Source organism: Martes martes, assembly GCF_963455335.1.
Source record: "Martes martes genome assembly, chromosome: 4".
Classification (NCBI taxonomy): domain Eukaryota; kingdom Metazoa; phylum Chordata; class Mammalia; order Carnivora; family Mustelidae; genus Martes; species Martes martes.
The window spans coordinates 156,387,819-156,408,725 of record NC_137891.1 but is presented as its reverse complement, the minus strand read 5'-3'; the positions used below and the strand labels follow the sequence as shown (position 1 = coordinate 156,408,725).

Genomic DNA, 20,907 nt, shown 5'->3' with positions numbered 1-20,907 from the left:
CTGACTTTGAATACACTAACACATTTAACTGTGATATAAATTTTCTGAGACAGTATTGCGTCTCCATTTTATAGATGAAGAAACTGAAGTACAAAGAGGTTAAGTAACTTGTCATCCAAGTTTATACATCTGAAAAGCAGCATAATGTCTTCAAGGTTCACCCATGTTGTATCTATCAGGATTTTCTTCTTTTTTAAGGCTACATAATACCATGCTATGTCTATACCACATTTTGTTTATTCATTAATCTGTCGATGGACACTTGAGTTGCTTCCACCTTTGGCTATTGAGACTAATGCTGCTGTTAAACATGAGTGTACAAACATCTATTCAAGTTCCTGCATTCAGTTCTTTTGGTATATACCCAGAAATGGAATTGTTGGATCATATGATATTTTTATGTTTAATTTTTTGAGAAACAGTCATACCACTTTCCACAGCATCTGTACTCCTTTATACTCCTAATAGTGATGCACAAGGTTTCCATTTCTCCATATGCTCACAAACACTTGTTATTTTCTGTGTTTTGGTTTTCTTTATATATGCTATCCTAATGGATATGAAGGGATGTCCCTTATGGTTCTCATTTGCATTTCCCTAATGATTAGTGATGTTAAGTATCTTCACATGTGCTTATGGATCATTTGCTTACTTTCTTTGGAGAAGTATTTATTCAACTCCTTTGCCCATTGTTTTTGTTGTTGAGTTGTAGGAGTTCTTAATATATTCTGGACATTTGGGGTGCTTGGGTGACTCAATGCAGTGACAATTCCCACAATGGACTCCCTGCTCCGCATGGAGTCTCCTTCTCCCTCTGACCTTCCCCCGTCTCATGCTATCTCTCATTTTCTCCCTCAAATAAATAAATAAAGTCTTAAAAAAATATATATGTATATTGTGTGTGTATATATATACATATATGTGTGTGTGTATATATACATATATATGTATATATGTGTGTGTGTATATATATGTACATATATATATATATATTCTGGACGTTAGTCCTTTACCAGACATGTTGATTTTCAGTGGCTAGTAGAGTAACCATTTAGAAATATCTAACAAGCAAATATACATGTTGATCTTGAATTCCAGAGGGAGAAACACCATAGATTTAAAAGTTATATTATTTGTACAACGACATTTATAAAGTGCTTCCGCATATATTAGTTTATTTAAAATCTCACAAAAATCCTGACACTTTTACATCTGAGAAAACCAAGGCAGAGGGGCATCTGGGTGGCTCAGTCATTAAGTGTCTGCCTTCGGCTCAGGTCATGATCTCAGGGTCCTGGGATCAGCCCACATCGGGCTCCCTGCTTGACGGGAAGCCTGCTTCTCCCTCTCCCACCCCACCCCCCTGCTTGTGTTCCCTTTCAGGCTGTGTCTCTCTCTGTCAAATAAATAAATAAAATCTTTTTTAAAAAAAGAAAAGAAAAGAAAACCAAGGCAGATCTCCTGACTTCAAATCCCAACACTATTATTTGGAAGTGCTTCACGGGGGCAAAAAGAAGCTGGCCTCGCTGATTGAGTTGTGGGCCCCTTCCCAATCCTCCAAACTGCTCAAATTTTCTGCTGCAAAACCTGAAATACCATCTAAGATTTAATTTTGAAAATGAGTAGTAGAGTTGCTTTAAACAAAATTTAAACCACTACATTACATGATGCTATCTTGCATTCATAAAATAGTAATTAAAGCTATAGAAATAAATAAATTGCTAAATTAGAAAGCTTGGGGCAGGGCACCTGGGTGGCTCAGGAGGTTACATGTCTGCTTTCAGCTCAGGTCATGATCCCAGGATCCTGGGATTGAGCCCGGCATTGGGCTCCCTGCTCAGCGGGAAGCCTGCTTCTCCCAAGCCCCGACTTGTACTCTCTGTCTCTCAAATAAATAAATAAAATCTTAAAAAAAAAAAAAAAAGCAAGGAAGCAAGCAAGCTTGGGGCAAAACATACATTCCAATTTTTTTTTTTAAGATTTTTGTTTGTTTGTTTGTTTGTTTGACAGAAATCACAAGTAGGCAGAGAGGCAGACAGAGAGAGAGGGGAGAAGCAGGCTCCCTGCTGAGCAGAGAGCCCAATGTGATGGTGGGTTGATCCCAGGACCCTAGGATCATGACCTGAGCCGAAGGCAGAGGCTTTAACCCACTGAGCCACCCAGGCACCCCAACATAACATCCCAATTTTGTGGGATAAGAGAAAAAAGAAAGAAGGCAAAAAGAAAGCCAAAACAGTGAAGTAAAACTAAAATCTAAGAAGTATTTCAAAAAGATGCAGTAGACTACAGAAAACTCTACACAGAGGTCGTGAAGGATGAAGACTGGAAAAAGGATACTGTGTTTGGCAATCATGAGGTCACTGGTGACCTTTAAGAGATCAATTTTAATACACCGAATGAAAGCACAAGTCAGACTGAAAAGGCTTCAGAGCCCGGGAGAATATTGAAGAAGGAAAGGTAACAAATACAGAATATTTTTTCAGTAATTGTAGTATATTAATAATGCCAAATATTTACATAGCATCTAATCAGTGCGAGGCCCTGTTCTAATTATTTTACCTATTAATTTATCCTAAGGGTCACTTGGGTAGCTCAGTCGGTTAATGTCTGACTCTTGATTTCGGCTCAGGTCATGATCTCAGGGTTGTGAGATCGAGCCTCACCTCAGGCTCAGCCCTGGGCATGGAGCCTGCTTAAGATTCTCTCTCTACCTCTGCCCCACCCTCCTCCCCTCACCCTCTCCCTTGATTAAGGGTACACACACGGCACTCTCTTTAAAAAAAGAAGATAATTTATCCTCAAAACAATGGCTGGTATCATCATTCTGTCCATCTACAGGTAATGAAACAAATACAGCAAGAAGCCAGAATTCTGAGGCTACCTACTGCATAGACCCTGCATATATGTGATAACATATATTATCATATTATATAATATATACCCTGTATCATATTAGGAAATATATATAATAATATATATGATAGATATATGTATATATATATATGGTAGCAAAGAATATAATAACATAATATTGAGTGAGAAAAAAAATCAGCAAGATTTTTTTTTTGCAATAGGGAACCATAGTATGAGAAAGAATTTTATATTGCTAACATCAGCTGTGTACATGATGCTTGCCAGTCATGTCAGTTTATCAGGTGTTGACAGGCTGGCTTTTCCTGAATGTATTAATGCTGTGGGCTTCCATTCAATAAAACCATGAATGAATAGGGAAAAAAACATAATTATCTCCAAGGCTTTCAAAGACATAATACAGTTCTCTGTTGCTTACAGACTACCGATAACGAATGGATAGACCAAAATCCATTTTGCTGATTGGCTCTATCATATAGTTATACCTAAAGGAAGCAATACTCTTTTAAAAAAACAAAGGAAAAAGGGGGATTATATGAAGATAACAAAGCTATTCTAAAGACAGAAATCTGTAACATTTATTCTGAGAAAAAAGGATTAACAGCTGGTATTTTTCTGTCATCTTCCTTCCTGCCGATGTTACTCTTTTGAATCACTATGGACTAGAGTATTACAGGGCATAGAAATGTCAGTACAGAGGAAATTTCGTGAAGGGTTAATCTAACTTATAAGCAATAAATGCTGCTTTCAAGCTTTTTTGTAATATTAGACATAATTTCAATGTTTCTTATAACTGGAATTCTATTAAAATAGAGCAATAGGGGCGCCTGGGTGGCTGAGTGGGTTAAAGCCTCTGCCTTGGGCTCAGGTCGTGATCCCAGGGTCCTAGGATCGAGCCCCGCATCAGGCTCTCTGCTCAGTGGGAAGCCTGCTTCCTCCTCTCTCTCTGCCTGCCTCTCTGCCTACTTGTGATCTCTGTCTGTTAAATAAATAAATAAAATCTTTCAAAAAAAAAAAAATAGAGCAATACATCGAGCTGTCCCCATTTCTTCAGTTAATCACTTCCTACTCTTTGCCTCCATAGTAACTACCTCTATTATTATGAAATGTGTTAAATGTCATTTTACATGCGTATCCTACATTAACCAATGTACTCCTTAAATCTAGAAATTATGTTCTATGTGGCACAGAACATTAAAAAATGTTAAATACGGGGTACCTGGGTGGCTCAGTGGGTTGGGCCTCTGCCTTCGGCTCAGGTCATGGTCTCAGGGTCCTGGGATCGAGCCCCACATTGGGCTCTCTGATCAGCGGGGAGCCTGCTTCCCCCTCTCTCTCTCTGCCTGCCTCTCTACCTACTTGTGATCTCTCTCTCTGTCAAATAAATAAATAAATAATCTTTTTAATAAAATGTTAAATGCAAGTTTCACAAATGAATAAGTGAACAAACATGAAGAAAATTATACATTGGCATTACATTTAGACAAGTGTCTTCTGATGGTGATAATGACAAAGAATTTATATACTTTTGCATGAGACCTTTCCAAAACACAGGCACAAATTCTTTAAGTGGTAAGAGAATAATTTTCCTTGAAGTCCATAAATAAACCTAAAGATTGGTAAAACAGAATAGATTGAAGTAGAAAAGAAAGATGACATGGTCCATAACATTTGTGTAATAAATATGACATAATATTTTGATTGCCTACATTAAGTTTAAAAACTTTTTTAAAACTCTGAAGTTGAATCCTCATTCTCAATTAATTAATTTAGGGTGAGTCCTGGATGGACACTGCCTTTAAAAAAAATCTGCCCAGGTGATTTTAGTGTGAAACTGAGGTTGAAACCCACTATTCTTTCCTTTAAAATCAAATTTTTTAAGTATAATTTACATTCCATAAACTTTACCAATTGTTTTTTTTTTTAAGATTTTCTTTATTTGAGAGGCAGAGATCACAAGCAGGAGGAGAGGCAGGCAGAGAGAGAGGAGGAAACAGGCTCCACGCTGAGCAGAGAGCCCGATGCGGGGCTCAATCCCAGGACCCTGGGATCATGACCTGAGCCGAAGGCAGAGGCCCCAACCCACTGAGCCACCCAGGCACCCCAAACTTTACCAATTTTAAGTGTATGAAATTCACTGTTTCGACAAGTAAGTACAGTCATGTAGCCACTACTATGATCGTGATATGGAACATTTCCATCACCCAAAAAGGTTTCCTCATACCCCACTTCCCTGTACCCTAGCAACCCCTGACTTAGTTTCTGTCACTACAGCTTTGGGGTTTCTAAAATTTCATATACATGATACTATGTCACATGTACTCTTTTTGGTCTGGCTTCTTTTACTTAGCATAATGCTTTTTCTTTTATTTTTTATTTTTTTAAAGATTTTACTATTTGAGAGAGAGAGAGCACACACACACTGAGCTGGAAGAAGAGGGAGAAGCAGGCTCCCTGCGAGCAAGGAGCCCAATACGGGACTAAATCATGACCTGACCGAAGGCAGACGCTTAACTGACTGAGCCACCCAGGTGCTCCTAGCAATAATGCTTTTTAGAATCATCCATGCTTCTAGGCTATCAATAGTCTATTCTTTTTTATTGCTGAATAGTATTCTATTGTATGGCTATACAATTTATCTATTTACCCATCTGATAGGCACTTGGGATGTTTCCAGTTTAAGGCTATTCTGAAAAATCTGCTCTGAATATTCAACTACAAGTTTTTTTATGAACAGATGTTTTCATTTCTCTAAGTAATATCTAGGAATAGGGTTCCTGAATCTTACAATTAAGTGTATGATTAACTTTATAAGAACTTGTTTTTCAAAGTGACTGTATCATTTTGCACACTTACAAATACGGTAAGACAGTTCTTACTTGCCAGCACTGATACTGGCAGTCTTTTATTTTTAGCCATACTACTGTGTGTGTGTGTGTGTGTGTGTGTGTGTGTGTGTGTGTAGTAGTAGTAGTAGTAGTAGTATCTCCTTATGTTATGCATTTCCCTGAGGACTAAATGATAATAAGTATACAAATAACTGTTCTTAAAGCAAGAAAAGCACAAGGGTTAACCGGTATTTCATTTTTTGATTCAACTATTTTCAAAGAGGGTAACAATGTTATACTGCCTTGCATACCACATTTGTCACTCCATTACAATGGGAAACAAGCAAATGACCAAAACACACACACACATAAAACTTCAAAAATAGGGCGCCTGGGTGGCTCAGTGGGTTAAAGCCTCTGCCTTCAGCTCAGGTCATGATCCCAGCATCCTGGGATTGAGTCCCGCATCGGGCTCTCTGCTCAGCAGGGAGCCTGCTTCCCTTCCTCTCTCTCTGCCTACCTCTCTGCCTACTTGTGATCTCTGTCTGTCAAATAAATAAAATCTTTAAAAAAAAGTTAAAAAAAAAAAAACACTTCAAAAATAGGTTTCAGAGAATCTCTTAGAGTCAAGCACCCACTCAGTATATAACACCCCACCCACATAAATGTCAACATAATGTAGTCCCTAGACCCTTAGTCTTTAGTGTCCAACTTGGGTTTATATTCTAAGGCAGGAAAATACAAAATATTTTGGAATGAGGTCCACTAAAAACAGGAAAATGATTATTTATTGAGCCTTACACAAAACAAGTAACTAAACAGTCAATGGGGGCACCTGGGTGGCTCAGTGGGTTAAATTCTCTACCTTCAGCTCAGGTCATGATCCCAGGGTCTTGGGATCGAGCCCTGCATCAGGCTCTCTGCTCAGCGGGGAGCCTGCTTCCCCCTCTCTCTCTGCCTGCCTCTCTGCCTACTTGTGATCTCTGCCTGTCAAATAAATAAATAAAATCTTTTTAAAAATAAATAAATAAATAGTAAATGAACGAGGGGTGCCTGGGTGGTTCAGTCAGTTAAGTGTGGAACTCTGATTTGGCTCAGGTCATGATCTTGGGGTTGTGGGATTCAGCCCCACATCAGGATCCACCCTCAGCACAGAGACTGTTTGGGATTCTCTCTCTCCCTCTCCTTCTGTTCCTCCCCGCATTCTCACACATACACTTTCTCTAAACTAAATAAAATCTTGACAAAAAAATTCAATGAATGAATCAAGAATTAGTTAATAAGTGGCATTTTTAAAATCTATGTAATGTTTCAAAAATCAAACATTCAGAAATTACAAATTGTCAGTGTATCGCCTAGGCTCCTATTACATAAAAATCAATAAAGAGAGATGTCCATACTACATAAATATAAAAAAGTCATATAGCAATTTACTCATTTATTCAATAAACATTTATTGAACATAAACTTACAGCATATGACGTTATACATTCTAAGGGGACAAACAATTTTTTTCAATACTGAAAACCAAAAATTAATCAGTTGGCTACATATGATCATGAAAAATACCAGAATAATTTAGCATACTACAATACAATACTAAAGTTAGTATTAAAATGAGTGTGATTTCCCTGGCATACTAGTACAATGATAGGTTAAAAGTGGCCAAGAAGCATGCTGCCTCTATCAGGAAAGAAATAAGCCTATGAATAAACTACAAGGTAGAAAATTCACATAAAAGTGATCTGGAATGGAAAGGGACACCCAGGTGGCTCAGTCAGTTAAGTGTCTGCCTTCAGCTCAGGTCATGATCCCAGGATCCTGGAATCAAGTTCTGCATCGGGCTCCTTGATCAGTGTGGAGACTGCTTCTCCCTCTGCCTGCCACTACCCTTGTTTGTGCACGCTCGCGCATGCTCGCTCGCTCTCTCTCTCTGACAAATGAATTAAATAAAATCTTTTTTTTTTTTTTTTTAAGTGATCTGGGGTGCCTGGGTGGCTCAGTTGGTTAAGCAACTGCCTTTAGCTCAGGTCATGAACCCAGGGTCCTGGGATCAAGTCGTGTGTCAGGCTCCCTGCTCAGCCGGGAGCCTGCTTCTCCTTCTCCCTCTGCCTTCTACTCTGCCTGCTTGTGTTCTCTGTCTCTCTCTCTCTGTCAAATAAATAAATAAAATCTTAAAAAAAAAAAAGTGGTCTGGAATGGATTGTAGTCTATTTCTAATATCAAATACTAATTCTAAACCATATTAACTTGAGGTCTGGAAACAGGTTAAGAAAAGGTTCATATGCGGGGCACCTGGGTGGCTCAGTGGGTTAAGCCTCTGCCTTCAGCTCAGGTCATGATCTCAGGGTCCTGGGATCAAGCCCCGCTCAAGCCCCACTTTGGGCTCTCTGCTCAGCAGGGAGCCTGCTTCCCCCTCTCTCTCTGTCTGCCTCTCTGCCTACTTGTGATCTCTCTGTGTGTCAAATAAATAAATAAAATCTTAAAAAAAAAAAAAAAGAAAGAAAAGGTTCATATGCTTTGAGGGTTACCTATTTCCAAAGACAAGTTATAAAGGATATACATAAAAAAAGAAAAACAACTCACAGTAATCTGTTCATCCTTGCATGTATACCCTGAGTGCTGTACTGCACAATCATCATTTTTTATTAAAAAAATGACAGGTTTAACCTTTAAATAACCACCTACTCAATAAAAAAGTTACACGTGTACTAAAAATATTAAATAATATCAATCATGCAAACTGAATCAATTAAATTGAAATAATGCTTACCTAATAAAATGAATGTGGTAATTTCTAATTTAAGCCATAGCCAATATTAAAAAGTTTAAAATTCACATGAAACTGTTATGCAACAAGAAGTGTGAGAAGCTGTTATGAGTTGAATTGTGTCCCTCTAAAAATGGTATGCTTAAATTCCTAACCCCCAGTACCTCAGAATGTGACCTTAGTTGGAAACAGGGTCATTGCACATGTAATTAGTTAAAATGAGGTCACACTGCAACAGGGTGGGCCCCTAATCCAATATGACTGCTATCCTTATAAAATGGCCATGTGAAGACAGAGACACATAGGAAGAATGCCATGTGACAACAAAGGCAGAGATCAGAGTTCCAAACCCCCAGAAGCTAGAAAAAGCAAGGAAGGACTCCCCTATAGGTTTCAGAGGGAGCATGGCCTTTCCATATGTTGATTCAGACTTCTGGCCTCCAGAATTGTGAGCCAATAAATTTGTGTTGTTTTAAGTCACCCAGTTTGTGGCACTTTGTTACAGCAGCCATAGGATACTAATACAGCATTTTCAGTATCTTTCTTGTATATTCATTAATTTATAGATACGTTAATGCCTTGATTTTTAAAAATTATTTTCTAAGGTATAATATAGTAAACTCGACTTTTTGGGAATAGTTCTATATATTTTAACACATTTACATATATTCATATAACCATCACCATAGTAGAACACTGACAGTTAACATCTTAATTTTTAACAGCCACTGTTGAAACAAGAGAAATGAAATTGTTTCACATAGGCATAAATAAATTTCTAGCCCTTTCACTTCAAAATTTAGAGTTTGTATTCACACTTTAGTAATATATATATTTTTTAATTCCTAAAATAGAGATAACCTCTAAAATAAAATCCACTGTCTTTTAGTTTACTCATTATCTTTTAAATCTAAAAGCTCTAAGCAATGAATTCTACTCCAGAAATCAATATTGCACTATATGTTAATTAACTAGAATTTAAATAAAAATTTTTTTGAAAATCTAAAGCTCCATCTTTGAGAAAATTACCTTCAATAATAATTCATCTAAAGCTTTCAACTGAAGAAAATGGTAAGTCATAGCCTTCACACAAAACAGTAAACATAGAAGATACACAAATGTAACATTCATACTACTTAACGCTATCAGTTTATTAATATGCACAGGTATGAAGTTTCCCCATATCTTCTAATACCACACAAATACTAAAAATTTAGGCTTCGCTCTTTTTTTTTTTAAGTCTTATAACACTGAGAAGTCTGTTCTTAACCTTCCCTCTTCAATAAATATTTATTAAATATTAAGATGTTTGTGTGATGTGTTAGGGGGAGGTAAAAGGAGAGAACTCATTGCTTAAAAAAAAAAAGTAATGTGATTTTAAAATTTGGTAAGTTTCTACTCTAAAAAATTTTTTCACATATCCCTTAAAGTATGCAGCTACCTTCTGTGCTCAAACAGCTTAAATATAAATTCATTTTTCCTCACATGAATTTTATTATGATTTTCCAACTATTTTAACTTACATACAATGCTATAAAGCTTTTTTTTTTTTTAAGATTTTTATTTATTTATTTGACAGACAAAGTTCACAAGTAGGCAGAGAGGCAGGCAGAGAGAGGAGGAAGCAGGCTCCCTGTTGAGCAGAGAGCCCGATGCGGGACTCGATCCCAGGACCCTGGGATCATGACCTGAGCCTAAAGCAGAGGCTTTAACCCACTGAGCCACCCAGGTTCCCTGCTATAAAGCTTTTTATATAATGATATCCTTTGTTCCCCCGCAAAATACAGATCAAAACAAATCATATACAAAAATCAACAACTGGGGGTGCCTGGGTGGCTCAGTGGGTTAAAGCCTCTGCCTTCGGCTCGGGTCATGATCCCAGAGTCCTGGGATCGAGTCCCGCATCGGGCTCTCTGCTCAGCGGGGAGCCTGCTTCCCTTCCCCTCTCTCTGCCTACTTGTGATCTCTGTCTGTCAAATAAATAAATAAATAAATAAATAAAATCTTTAAAAAAAATCAACAACTGTAATACTTGTCACAATGCACTTCACAAAAGTTGTACTATAGAAAAATTTCATAGTTTATTGATAATGTACAAGTTCTCATAATTATAAACTTATTGGGGCGCCTGGGTGGCTCAGTGGGTTAAAGCCTCTGCCTTCGGCTCAGGTCATGATCTCAGGGTCCTGGGATCGAGCCCCACATCGGGCTCTCTGCTCAGCGGGAAGCCTGCTTCCTCCTCTCTCTCTGCCTGCCTCTCTGCCTACTTGTGATCTCTGTCTGTCAAATAAATAAATAAAAAAAAAAAAATTATAAACTTATTATTTGATATCTAAGCTATAAAATGGATCTTCTAGTTATTATTGTCTTTGTAATTATACTTCTTCCATGTAAGGTAGTACATAGCATTGTGGCTCTTGTCTTGAAGACTATCCAAGGACAAATTATACTTACTAGAAAATGTATGGACTAAATATATGGAGTTTTGTTGAAATCAACAGTCATAATCTATGAAAATTTTTGGATACATATGTAAATTATAATATATAATAGATATAACATAAGATATACATAACAATATATAAGAATTTATATCATTAAGATATACCAGCACAGAAGGTCGCTGAATGCTCTTACCTAATTTTTTAAAATCTAAACATCCAAATAAATATTTCTGCATTTAAGAGAGAAAAACTGTTAATGCTTAAAAAAAAAGCTTTAAAAAAAACACAACTGCATTTATTTTTAACAGCATTTGTGAGATATAATAGACATAAGAAAATGTACTGAACAAAAGGAATGGAACAGCAAAAAGAATTAGTGTATGGTGAATATCCAACAGCTACAACCTAGGTTCAGTGATAGAGCATTGTCAGACCATCCGAAGACCCCTGGATACTTCCTCTTAGTCATGTTAATGATTTTTTCCCCTGAATCAATCCAGATTTCCCTGAGAAGTCACAAACCTACTTAACTTTTACCAAGCACAGATAAGTTATTTAAGATATGATGAATTGCAAAAAAAAAGGTCAACTTCTTAAAACTATTAGTAAATTATAATCATCCCATTCTTATAACATCTACAGACTCATGAATAAGTATTTTTTTCCAAAGTCTATACTACTGATAATTTCCATGGACTTCTTAAACAGGTTAAAAATGCAAATACCTAAAACATCTGAACTCTATTACCTTCATAATAACTGAGAGATCAGACTGTAAGTCTTTCACACAGCTTTAAATTTACAGATGTACATGAAAAGACTAATTTACAATTTTCCCTTTTTAAAAGGAACAATACTTCTGATTCAGTACTGTTATGTAGAAGAAATGCATCCTTTGAGCATAATAGCCTATAGCTCTCCAATTTGTTTACATCAAGCTGGGAAAGTTTCAGTTCTGATTCAAAATCTGATGTTTTCTACAGAGTACTTGCTTTTCAACAAGCCCATGACTTCCCATTACCGGATTCCATGTGGAAAGTAATCAGAAGTTACCGAACGTAGTATACCTACTCTTTGCAGGTCTTTTTGTTATTGTCTATTTTCCTTCAAAATTTGTTCTGTGTTGTGCTGTTTTCTTCATTTTTAGAAATTTACATTTTTTATTTTGAGGTCTTTTTGTTTTCCATTTAAATCTCTTTATGAATCCTTTCCTTAAAAGAGTATTGTTATAAAAATACCCTAAACTCCTTTCCTTTCTAAACCATCAGACTTTCAGTAACTTCCCAATTCTGAGGTTCTAACTATGCCTTACCAACATCAAGGAAATATGTAGCATTTTTAAATTAGGACCACTGAGTAATTAAATTGAGTTTGAAGTTATAAACTGAAAAACACTATTACTATCTTCCTATATATAAGTCATTTCCTCACTAGTCTCTTGGCAATACTTTTATGAAACCTATCATGTACATTAAGTCACATACACATATTTTAAGTTTAAGAGATGAGGGATGAGTCTTACTTTCACATAATAAATGGTGATTCATGCTAAGATACAGAATTCAAAATGCTAGGAATGGAATATCCTCTTTCACACTCATTAGCATAAATTAAGGTGAGAAAAATAAAGATTACACAGCTCATGGTTCTCAAATAGCATTACTAAAGTAAGTACTTCATTCTCCTACCTTCATCTATGAAATCCACAGTAAGAATCAGAAAATGTGCTTATGTGTCTTTTCTCCAGACCCCAAAACTCTCATACAAGAGCTCATTACCCCAATAAGCATGCCAGCTATCATACCATGAAAGAAAAATATCTGATTTAAACATGACCTGCATCACCCACAAAATCTGATTTTATTTGGAATTTGACAATTATAGTCATTTACAAAATATATACCTCTTTAAAACTCTTCTTGTCCCTCATTTGCCCCCTCAAGTTTAAAAATTCTTTCAAATCCATCCCTTACTATAAAACAACCACTTAAATTGACACTTTTCAATTTAAGATATCTTAAACAAGAATCTTAAAAGTTAACTGATCTAAACTCATACAAATAAAGTTTGCAGACTAATAATGTCTACATTCACTTTCATGTTTTCAGTATTTCAGTACTCAAGCTGTACACTTTAATTATCTGATTATTCAACTCATTCTTTCAAAAATACGAACGCACAAAGCACTAGCTAGCCTTTTCCAAATAAAACTTTCTCAATCCACCATCACTGTATTCTGACACAAGATAAATTTAGATAAATTTACATTTCACATTTGCAAAACAAATTGTGGTACACTGTTGTTTAAAAAGAAACAGAAGATTCAATGATTCTCAATAACCATAAGTAGATTACATTATATGAAACACCACAATGCACCACTCTTTAAAAGAAAAAAATTTCAAATATATTAGTTTTACCTGGGGAAAAGAGAGCTAGATGTTTGGCATGCCTGTGTATGTGTTCAGTACTTATTTAATTCTAAAAACAACCTTTCTCCAACTCCTTTCAAAAAATCAGCATTTTTTCAATAAATATGAGCATATACTGTACAATAAAATGCATAACGTGCATGTCCAGAAAGCTACAATAACCCGAATAGAAAAAAAAAATCAGTGTTTTAATTTTCCACACAGCAATTCAATGTTAAACAATGTCATTTTTCCCCCTTTCTCCCTAACCATTTCACATATCAGGTCTACTACTGTATTTATGTATTTAGTAAGATTAACAAATTGACTAGAAGATCTGGAGGAGTGAAAGAAAAAAAAATCATTTTTCACTTTCCCACCAACAAAAAGATAAAACAAAAGCAAATCCGAAGACTTGTTAAATGAGAAGCATTTGAAAAACCCAACGTGACCAGCTTTTGATTTACCCTAGTCTGACAAGGAAGACAGACCCCACCCCCACTCCAGATTGTGTGGCTTTTTTTTTCCTTGGGTGGGGGTGTGGAGAAGAGAGCTGTCACATTTCCATCTTCGGTTATTGTTAAGTCCGCAGCCTAGATTCCCAAGTACCACTGGTCTAAGGGGAAAAAAATTAAAGCGTATAATTCTACTTGTTTGAAATGCACAATATTTTGTTGATGTTTTTCCGATTTTAAAGTTAATTATACCCAGCTTCAATCTGTAAAGACTACAGATTGCCTTTGACAGCCTGTCCCTCAAACATTCCCTGTAAGACTGCTTGCTCCAGATTCACTAAGAATTCTCTTCTCTCTAAACTTAAATTAGAAAAACGCATTTCTGAAATCATTACATCCAAAAAGCCATTCCTCCCCATCCTTTTGCTTTGGTGTGGGGTGTAGAATTGAGAGTAAAAAAGAGATCTATTTGCTCTTCGAACAAAAAGAAATGGGGAAGAAGGCGAGTGGGGGAAAGAGCAGCAGTGGACCTGAATGAAATGTTGAGAAAAGTTTTTTATGTGACTAGTGTGTCCTTCAGCAGGGGAACAAGAGTTGGGCAGAAAGCTGGAATCTTGGCCCCGGGCTCCTGCAGAGAGAAGGCACCTGCGGAAAAGAAGGCCAGGCACCAGAGAGGAGCCGGGCTACTACCTACCGACTTGCAGCACGTTCTCCACCGAGCCGCTGTCCAGCAGACGGATGCCCCGGCGGAACGGCAGCCCCTCGCCGCCGCCGCCCGCCGCTCCGGCCGCTGTGCCCAGTCCGGCGGACGCCCCCGCCGCGGCGGCCCCGGGGGCGGAGCCGGTCGGAGCGGCGGCCCCGGGGGGCGGCGGCGGCCCCTCCTCGGCCGGCGAAACCCCCGCGGCGCCGCCAGCCGCTCCGGCGCCGGGGCCGCCACGGTACTGGAAACTGGAGTACATGCAGATCTCCCGCTCATTCCGCGGGAAAGACCAGTAGACGATGCGGCGCTGCACGGGCTCCGGGATCCGCTCGAAGCGCTCCTCCACCCTCTCGTACGCCCACTTTTCCGCCACCGTCTTGGCGGCGCAGTCCAGCAAGGACTCGGGCTGCAGGTGGGGGCGGGCCCCGGGGGCCAGGCAGCTGCCGCCGATGCCCCCCACCCCACCGCTGGCCGCCCCGGGCGAACCGCGAGGGTGGTGAGCCTGCGGGCTGGGCCACGAGCACAGGCGCTTAGCCGGAGAGACCGGCGACGGAGAGAGCAGCTCCTCTCGCTCACCTCCTTCCGCCATTGCTGGGAACTGACTGACTGAGGCGGCGGCGGCGGCGGCACCGACTGCGGCGGAGACCCCGGCCACGGCCACGCGCCCCGCGCAAGCGCCCAACTGCGGCGCCGGGGGAGGGGCGGGGCGAGCAAACCCGCGAGCCGGCCGGCCCGAGTGGGGAGCCTGGGCCGGCCCCGTGCGCGCGCCGCAAGGGCCGGCGAGGGCGTCCTGAGAACGAGCGTAAGGTGGCGCGCGCCGTCCGGGCCGCCACGGGCGCGAGAAGGGGCGGGAGCGAGCGCCGGCCGGCGGCGCGCACCAGGCGCAGACAGCCCAGAACGCGCGCCGAGCGCTTGCGCGGGGCCGACGGCCACCTAGGGGCGAGGAGCGCGGGGCACAGTCGCCGGCCAGCGCGCCTCTAACCCACCTGCCGCCTGGCCAAAGAGGAGTGCACTGTGTGGTCAAGTGAAATGGCCAGGCCGCGAGCCCTCGGAGGAGCCGCCTCCGTGAAGTTCTAGGCTTGCCGGGCACAGGCAGAGGGAAAGTTCAAAATCAGGCTGCTATGGTAGAATTAACAAGACAGGAGACTGTCACGGCCGAGCAGAGGAGCCGGCAGAAAGAGGCTAGGAAGACACTAGGAAAAAAATCGGTAAGTTCGAATGATGGAAACTCTCCTCATGCCACAATAATGTAGAATAAAGTCGGCGGTCCCCTCCAGAGCCGGGCAGAGTTGCACCAGCCGGTGACTGGACAGTGGGGCGCCAAGATCTCACCGCTTAGGCGGCTGCACCCTCCCAGGTTTTGGCGGGTTTAGCACCTTGCGTCCTCGGAAACAAAACAATTTTTTGTGTGGCTTTGGTAGAATTCTCTGGTCCTCTGCCTCCAGTCTAAATTAGGTCTTGCATGTTTCCCTCGCTGACTCGGGTTTCTTTTTTTTTAACACCTTTGTATTACTTATAACAAATTGTACACATATTTTTATATATTTGTGTAATGTCTGACTGCCCAACTGAGTGTAAACTCCATGAGAGCCAGGATCATTTCTATTTTCTTCACTATAATGTATCCTCAAGTGGGTGCTCAAGAATGGCACCTTCACCGCTAACTCCTCCATGAACAACGCTGAGTTGTAAGCAGCAAGAAAAACTCATTTCAGATTTGCTGACAGACTAATCTCTACAACTTTAAAATGTTCCAAGAACTATATTAAGAGTTCCTGTAATTGCCATCTCCCTTTAAAATGAACGAGTTCTAGGCTATAAAGTAAGAATAAGAAGAGAGTAAATGATTGGAGACAAAGGAGCCAAAGTAGTTTGGTTTTGCTATAACCTCAGAATTAAAGAGCACAGGCTAGAGAGGCAGAGTTGGCTGTCAGTCACACTTCCTACTTGTGTGATGCTAGTCATGACTCACTTAAATGATTTGTAAAGGGAGCTAGTAATAATGCCCATATTAACTGTTGTAAGAATTACAAATATTCCAAATTGAGTATTTATGTAGTACTCGTATCTATTTATATCTGTAAATGGATTTATATCTATAGATATCTTATTTGGTTGTTGTGAAATAGCATAATCTCTACTCCTCCTTAAATCTGGTACCACAATTATAGACTTCCATGGCACTTATTCTTTTCCTTCCTAGAACTTACAGCTTTTTATAGGGGGAGGACAGAGATGAGTATATCTTTAATGCCTTACTCCCTGACTAGAGTACATGTGTAAGACATGCAATGGCAGAAACAATTTCTACGTAAGGAAGGACCTATCTCTATCACTTGCTATAATGCTTTACACATGGAAGATCTCAAAAAGTACTTGCTTTTTGAATCAATGAATATGTTACTCTGATTTAATAAACTACTGGTAAAGATGGTTAATAGAAGTTGGAACATAGGAAGAAATGTTACTTAAACATATTTATTCAAAGTTAAGTTTGAGGGGCACCTGGGAGGAGCAGTTGATTAAGTGTCTGACTCTTGGTTTTGGCTCTGGTCATGATCGCAGGGTGGTGCATGGGGCTCTGCTGAGCATAGAGTCTGGTAAAGTTTCCGTCTCCCTCTCCTTCTGCCCCACCCCACTCTCGCTCTCTCTCGCTCTCTCAAATAAATAAAGAAATATTTTTTTAAAAAAGTTAAGTTTGATTCGTATGCATTTGATGTATGCAATTGGTGCTGGCCCTTGGCAGAAAGCCTTGTTCCTCTCCATGGGAGCCTCTGCAATAGGCTATTTGAATATCCTTATGACATGGTTGGTTTTCTCCAAAGCAATTAAGCAAGAGAGCAAGCTAGAAGCTGCAATGCTTTTTATGACCTAATCTCAGAAGTCACACACCATCATTTCTACCATATTCTATTCTCTCAGAACAGTTCTGACTCAGTGTGGGAGAAGACTCTACAAAAGCATGAACACCAAAAAAGGGGAAAGGATCACTGAAAGGCATGTTGGATATTGGCTACCACACCCAACTCCCACCAGCACTGAGTAAGAATACTATTTCCCTCTATTCTCACCGATATGCAACACGCAATATTGTCAGACTTAATAATTTTTAACAGCTTGATTAACAAAAAGTGTTTTTGCTCTATTTTTTGTGGTTACTGGTGAGGTAGAACATCATTTTACATATTTTTGGCCATAATATATCCCCTTCTGTATATTGCCTAATTAGATCATTTTTTTCTATTGGATTGTTTAAAATTTTTTTGATTTGTAGTACTCTATATGTTCTGGATAGAAATTCCTTATTATATGTATTGCAAATATCTTTTTCCAGTATGTGTTTTGTCTTCTAAATTTATTATGTTTATTATATTTTGCTATACTGATATTTTAAATTTTGATCACATCAAAATTTAACTTTTCTTTTAAGCTTTGCATGTATTTTATGTTATTTGAGAAAGCCTTACCTAGTCTATATTTTCTTCTAGTTTTGAAATTTTTTTCACTTTTTTGGTCTTTTTTCCCATGTAGAATTTTTTTCTTACTATGGATATTATTTTAATTTTTTTTCCTATGGGGAGAGTTGGCAATTGCTCTAAAGCTGTTTGTCAAAATAGTTCAGCCTTTCCTGAATTGATTTGTGATGTGCCAAATTGTCTTATATCTATAGATTTGTTTCTGGGCTTTTTTTCTGTTTAAATACCTTTTTATCCCTTCCTTTACAATAATACATTTTTAATTAATAATTTAATTTGGTAATATGTAACTTTATAAATTTGGAAATGTTTAGATAACTGGTAGGATGACTCTCCCTTCTTTGTCCTTATTTTTCAAATTTGTTTTAGCTATCCATGCACATTCCGATCCTCTCATGTGAACCTTATAATCAATTTTACTATGTTCCAAAAAAGTCCTACAGGGATTTTTTTCTTGGAATTACATTTCTAGATTAACTTGGGGACAGCTAATGTCTTTATAACTCAGTCATCATAAATGTACTAATCTCTTCATTTATATGGGTCTTCTTTGCCAATCTTTTTTAAAAAACTAAATATTTTACTATTACTCATATTTATTTTATGGCCTTAGTGATTGCTAGATCTTTTCCAAGATATCATTAAACAAGAAATAATTTCACTCTGGTAACTTAACATCCAGTTAGTGAGATAAGGTGAAACACAGGAAAAGTTAAATAACAGTGAAGACTGAAAGATTATAAAAAGGCAATAGATACAATAAGCCTCAGAGGATTGTCAGGTGACTTGAAGAAACAGTGATTATTTTGAGAATCAGAAGAAGGATCACTTTGAAGAGATCACTTTGAGTCTTCTTTCATCTTGATCTTGGAGAATAAGTAAGGTTCAAATAGGCCCAAAGACTTAGGGAAGGAATTTAAATTGGGTTGAACTACTTCAACGGAAACCCAAAAGCTTTGAAAAGTACAAAACATTCTAATGGAACAGGTTTTTTTGTTTTGTTTTTTTTAAAGATTTTATTTATTTATTTGACAGAGAGAGAGATCACAAGTAGGCAGAGAGGCAGGCAGAGAGAGAGGGGGGAAAGCAGGCTCCCCGCTGAACAGAGAGCCCGGTGCGGGGCTCGATCCCAGGACCCTGAGATCATGACCTGAGCCGAAGGCAGAGGCTTAACCCACTGAGCCACCCAGGTATCCCTGTTTTGTTTTGTTTTTGGAAGTTTTTTAAAATCTGTTTGACTATAAAAATGGAAAATAAGGATTAGAGGATCTTTGAAAGCCAAATTATGGATAATCTTAAATTCCAGGTAAGGAGTTTGAAGTTGAGTATACAGAATGAGCAATGGGAAACCAAGGCTATTAGATAATCTACATAGCATTATAAAACTGAATATAACTTATTTTCTGTTTTTTCACATCTTTCCTCCCATTAGTCTGTGCTTTGTACGTAGTACATAATAGATTGTCAGTAAACATTTCATGAATGAACAAGTGAATGACCTGGCTATAATGTAGAGAATCTATTTGAAGGGGGAAAATGGAAAACATTGAAAATTTTCAGGAACCTATTCCAATAATCTGATCATGAGTTAGTTGTTAGTCACCTCAATTCACATGACAGTAGGAAAAGAAAAATTTTGCTGAATAAAATGCTTCTAAATAAAGTTCTTCCTGCATATCGTTCCTAAAAATTGATACAATGAATATTTATTAATATCAACACCATACCTTAGAGTAGCAAGGTGATTTTTTTTTTTTTACAAACTATGAAAATACATTTTGTGTTTTCTGGCATTTTTGCCATTTTGAAACAAATAAAATGAATAAACCATTATTTGTGAGGCATTATAAGTTAAATGTAGCAAAGCATGCTAAGTTAGTTAAGATAGTCTGGCCCTGATTTGGGACTGGAAATTGATAGAGCAAGCTGCCAAAAGATAAGGAAGCAAGGACATTTAATAATAATGATATTTAAAATTGATACAGTGCTTTACACTTTCAGCTGAGAAATAAAGCAGTGTTGAAGAAAATTCACTGAGTTGTGTTAACCAAAAATACTAATTTAATACTTATTTCAGATCAAAATTCAAGCCCTAAATGCTGCTTAGTAAACTCTATTATTCATCCCTAACTTATTAGGACCTTTATCCACATTTTACCTATGAAAAGAGGCTCAAAAAGTTGTATCTTTATCAAGGTTACTAGCAAGTGAGTGACGGAACTCAAATCCATGTTGTTGAATTCTGAGCCCAGTAAAATTTCATTTCTACGCCATTCTTGTCTTTACCAAGGGCCAAAGGATTTTGTAAGGATAGCATCAAAGTGAACATATATTCTGTTTCCTGGACAGGGACTCAATTTTGGCCAGAAAGGAGCTCTCAGACTGATTCACTTAAAAGGGAATAAGCAATCAGATTTCTCAATGAAGCATGAGAACCGTTCCATTGGCTATAGTCAAATAGTGAAACTTCAGGAGAAAAAAAGGGAAAAGAGGCCAAGAACAAGATGAAGGAGATGGGGAAGGTGAGGAGGAGAAGGAAAAACAGTGGTGACTTAGAGAGACTATAATACACTGGAAATACCAGCAGGTGGAATAATAATGAGACCTAAAGTAAGACCTTGTTGATATTTGGCTTGTGTAGAGTAAATACAGAGATCAGTAGTGTTATTGAGAACTATGTGAGGCTGTTGTTGACACCTGCCAGTTCTTTTCAAGATCAGTCTAAACACTGGTTCAGATTAAAACAATATTGGTTTGTTGATGTTAATGTTATTATTTTCTTGCCTTAAATACAAAAGTCAATGTAGAGCTTATAGTCCAGTTTGGGAAACAGACATTAAACAAACACATAAATATATAAATGCAGGTGGTAATAATGAAGTTTATAAGACATTTGTGAATATGTAAAATGTGTTTTGGAACAGCAAGTACTCTATATTGATTGAAACACCA

At 38.4% G+C, this 20,907-nt stretch overlaps 1 protein-coding gene across 1 annotated transcript in view; it reads right to left on the bottom strand.

Annotated features, from left to right (window-relative positions):
* ZSWIM5 (zinc finger SWIM-type containing 5) overlaps window positions 1-15,068 on the bottom strand; it is a gene marked incomplete at both ends in the record, with an annotated part of 216,933 nt that extends 201,865 nt beyond the window's left edge. Inside the window, one exon of the mRNA XM_080800274.1 lies at window positions 14,474-15,068. Within this exon, the coding sequence (XP_080656400.1) occupies window positions 14,474-15,068 (595 nt within the window). The remainder of the gene's footprint in view (window positions 1-14,473) is intronic.
* Between the last annotated feature and the right edge of the window lie 5,839 nt (window positions 15,069-20,907).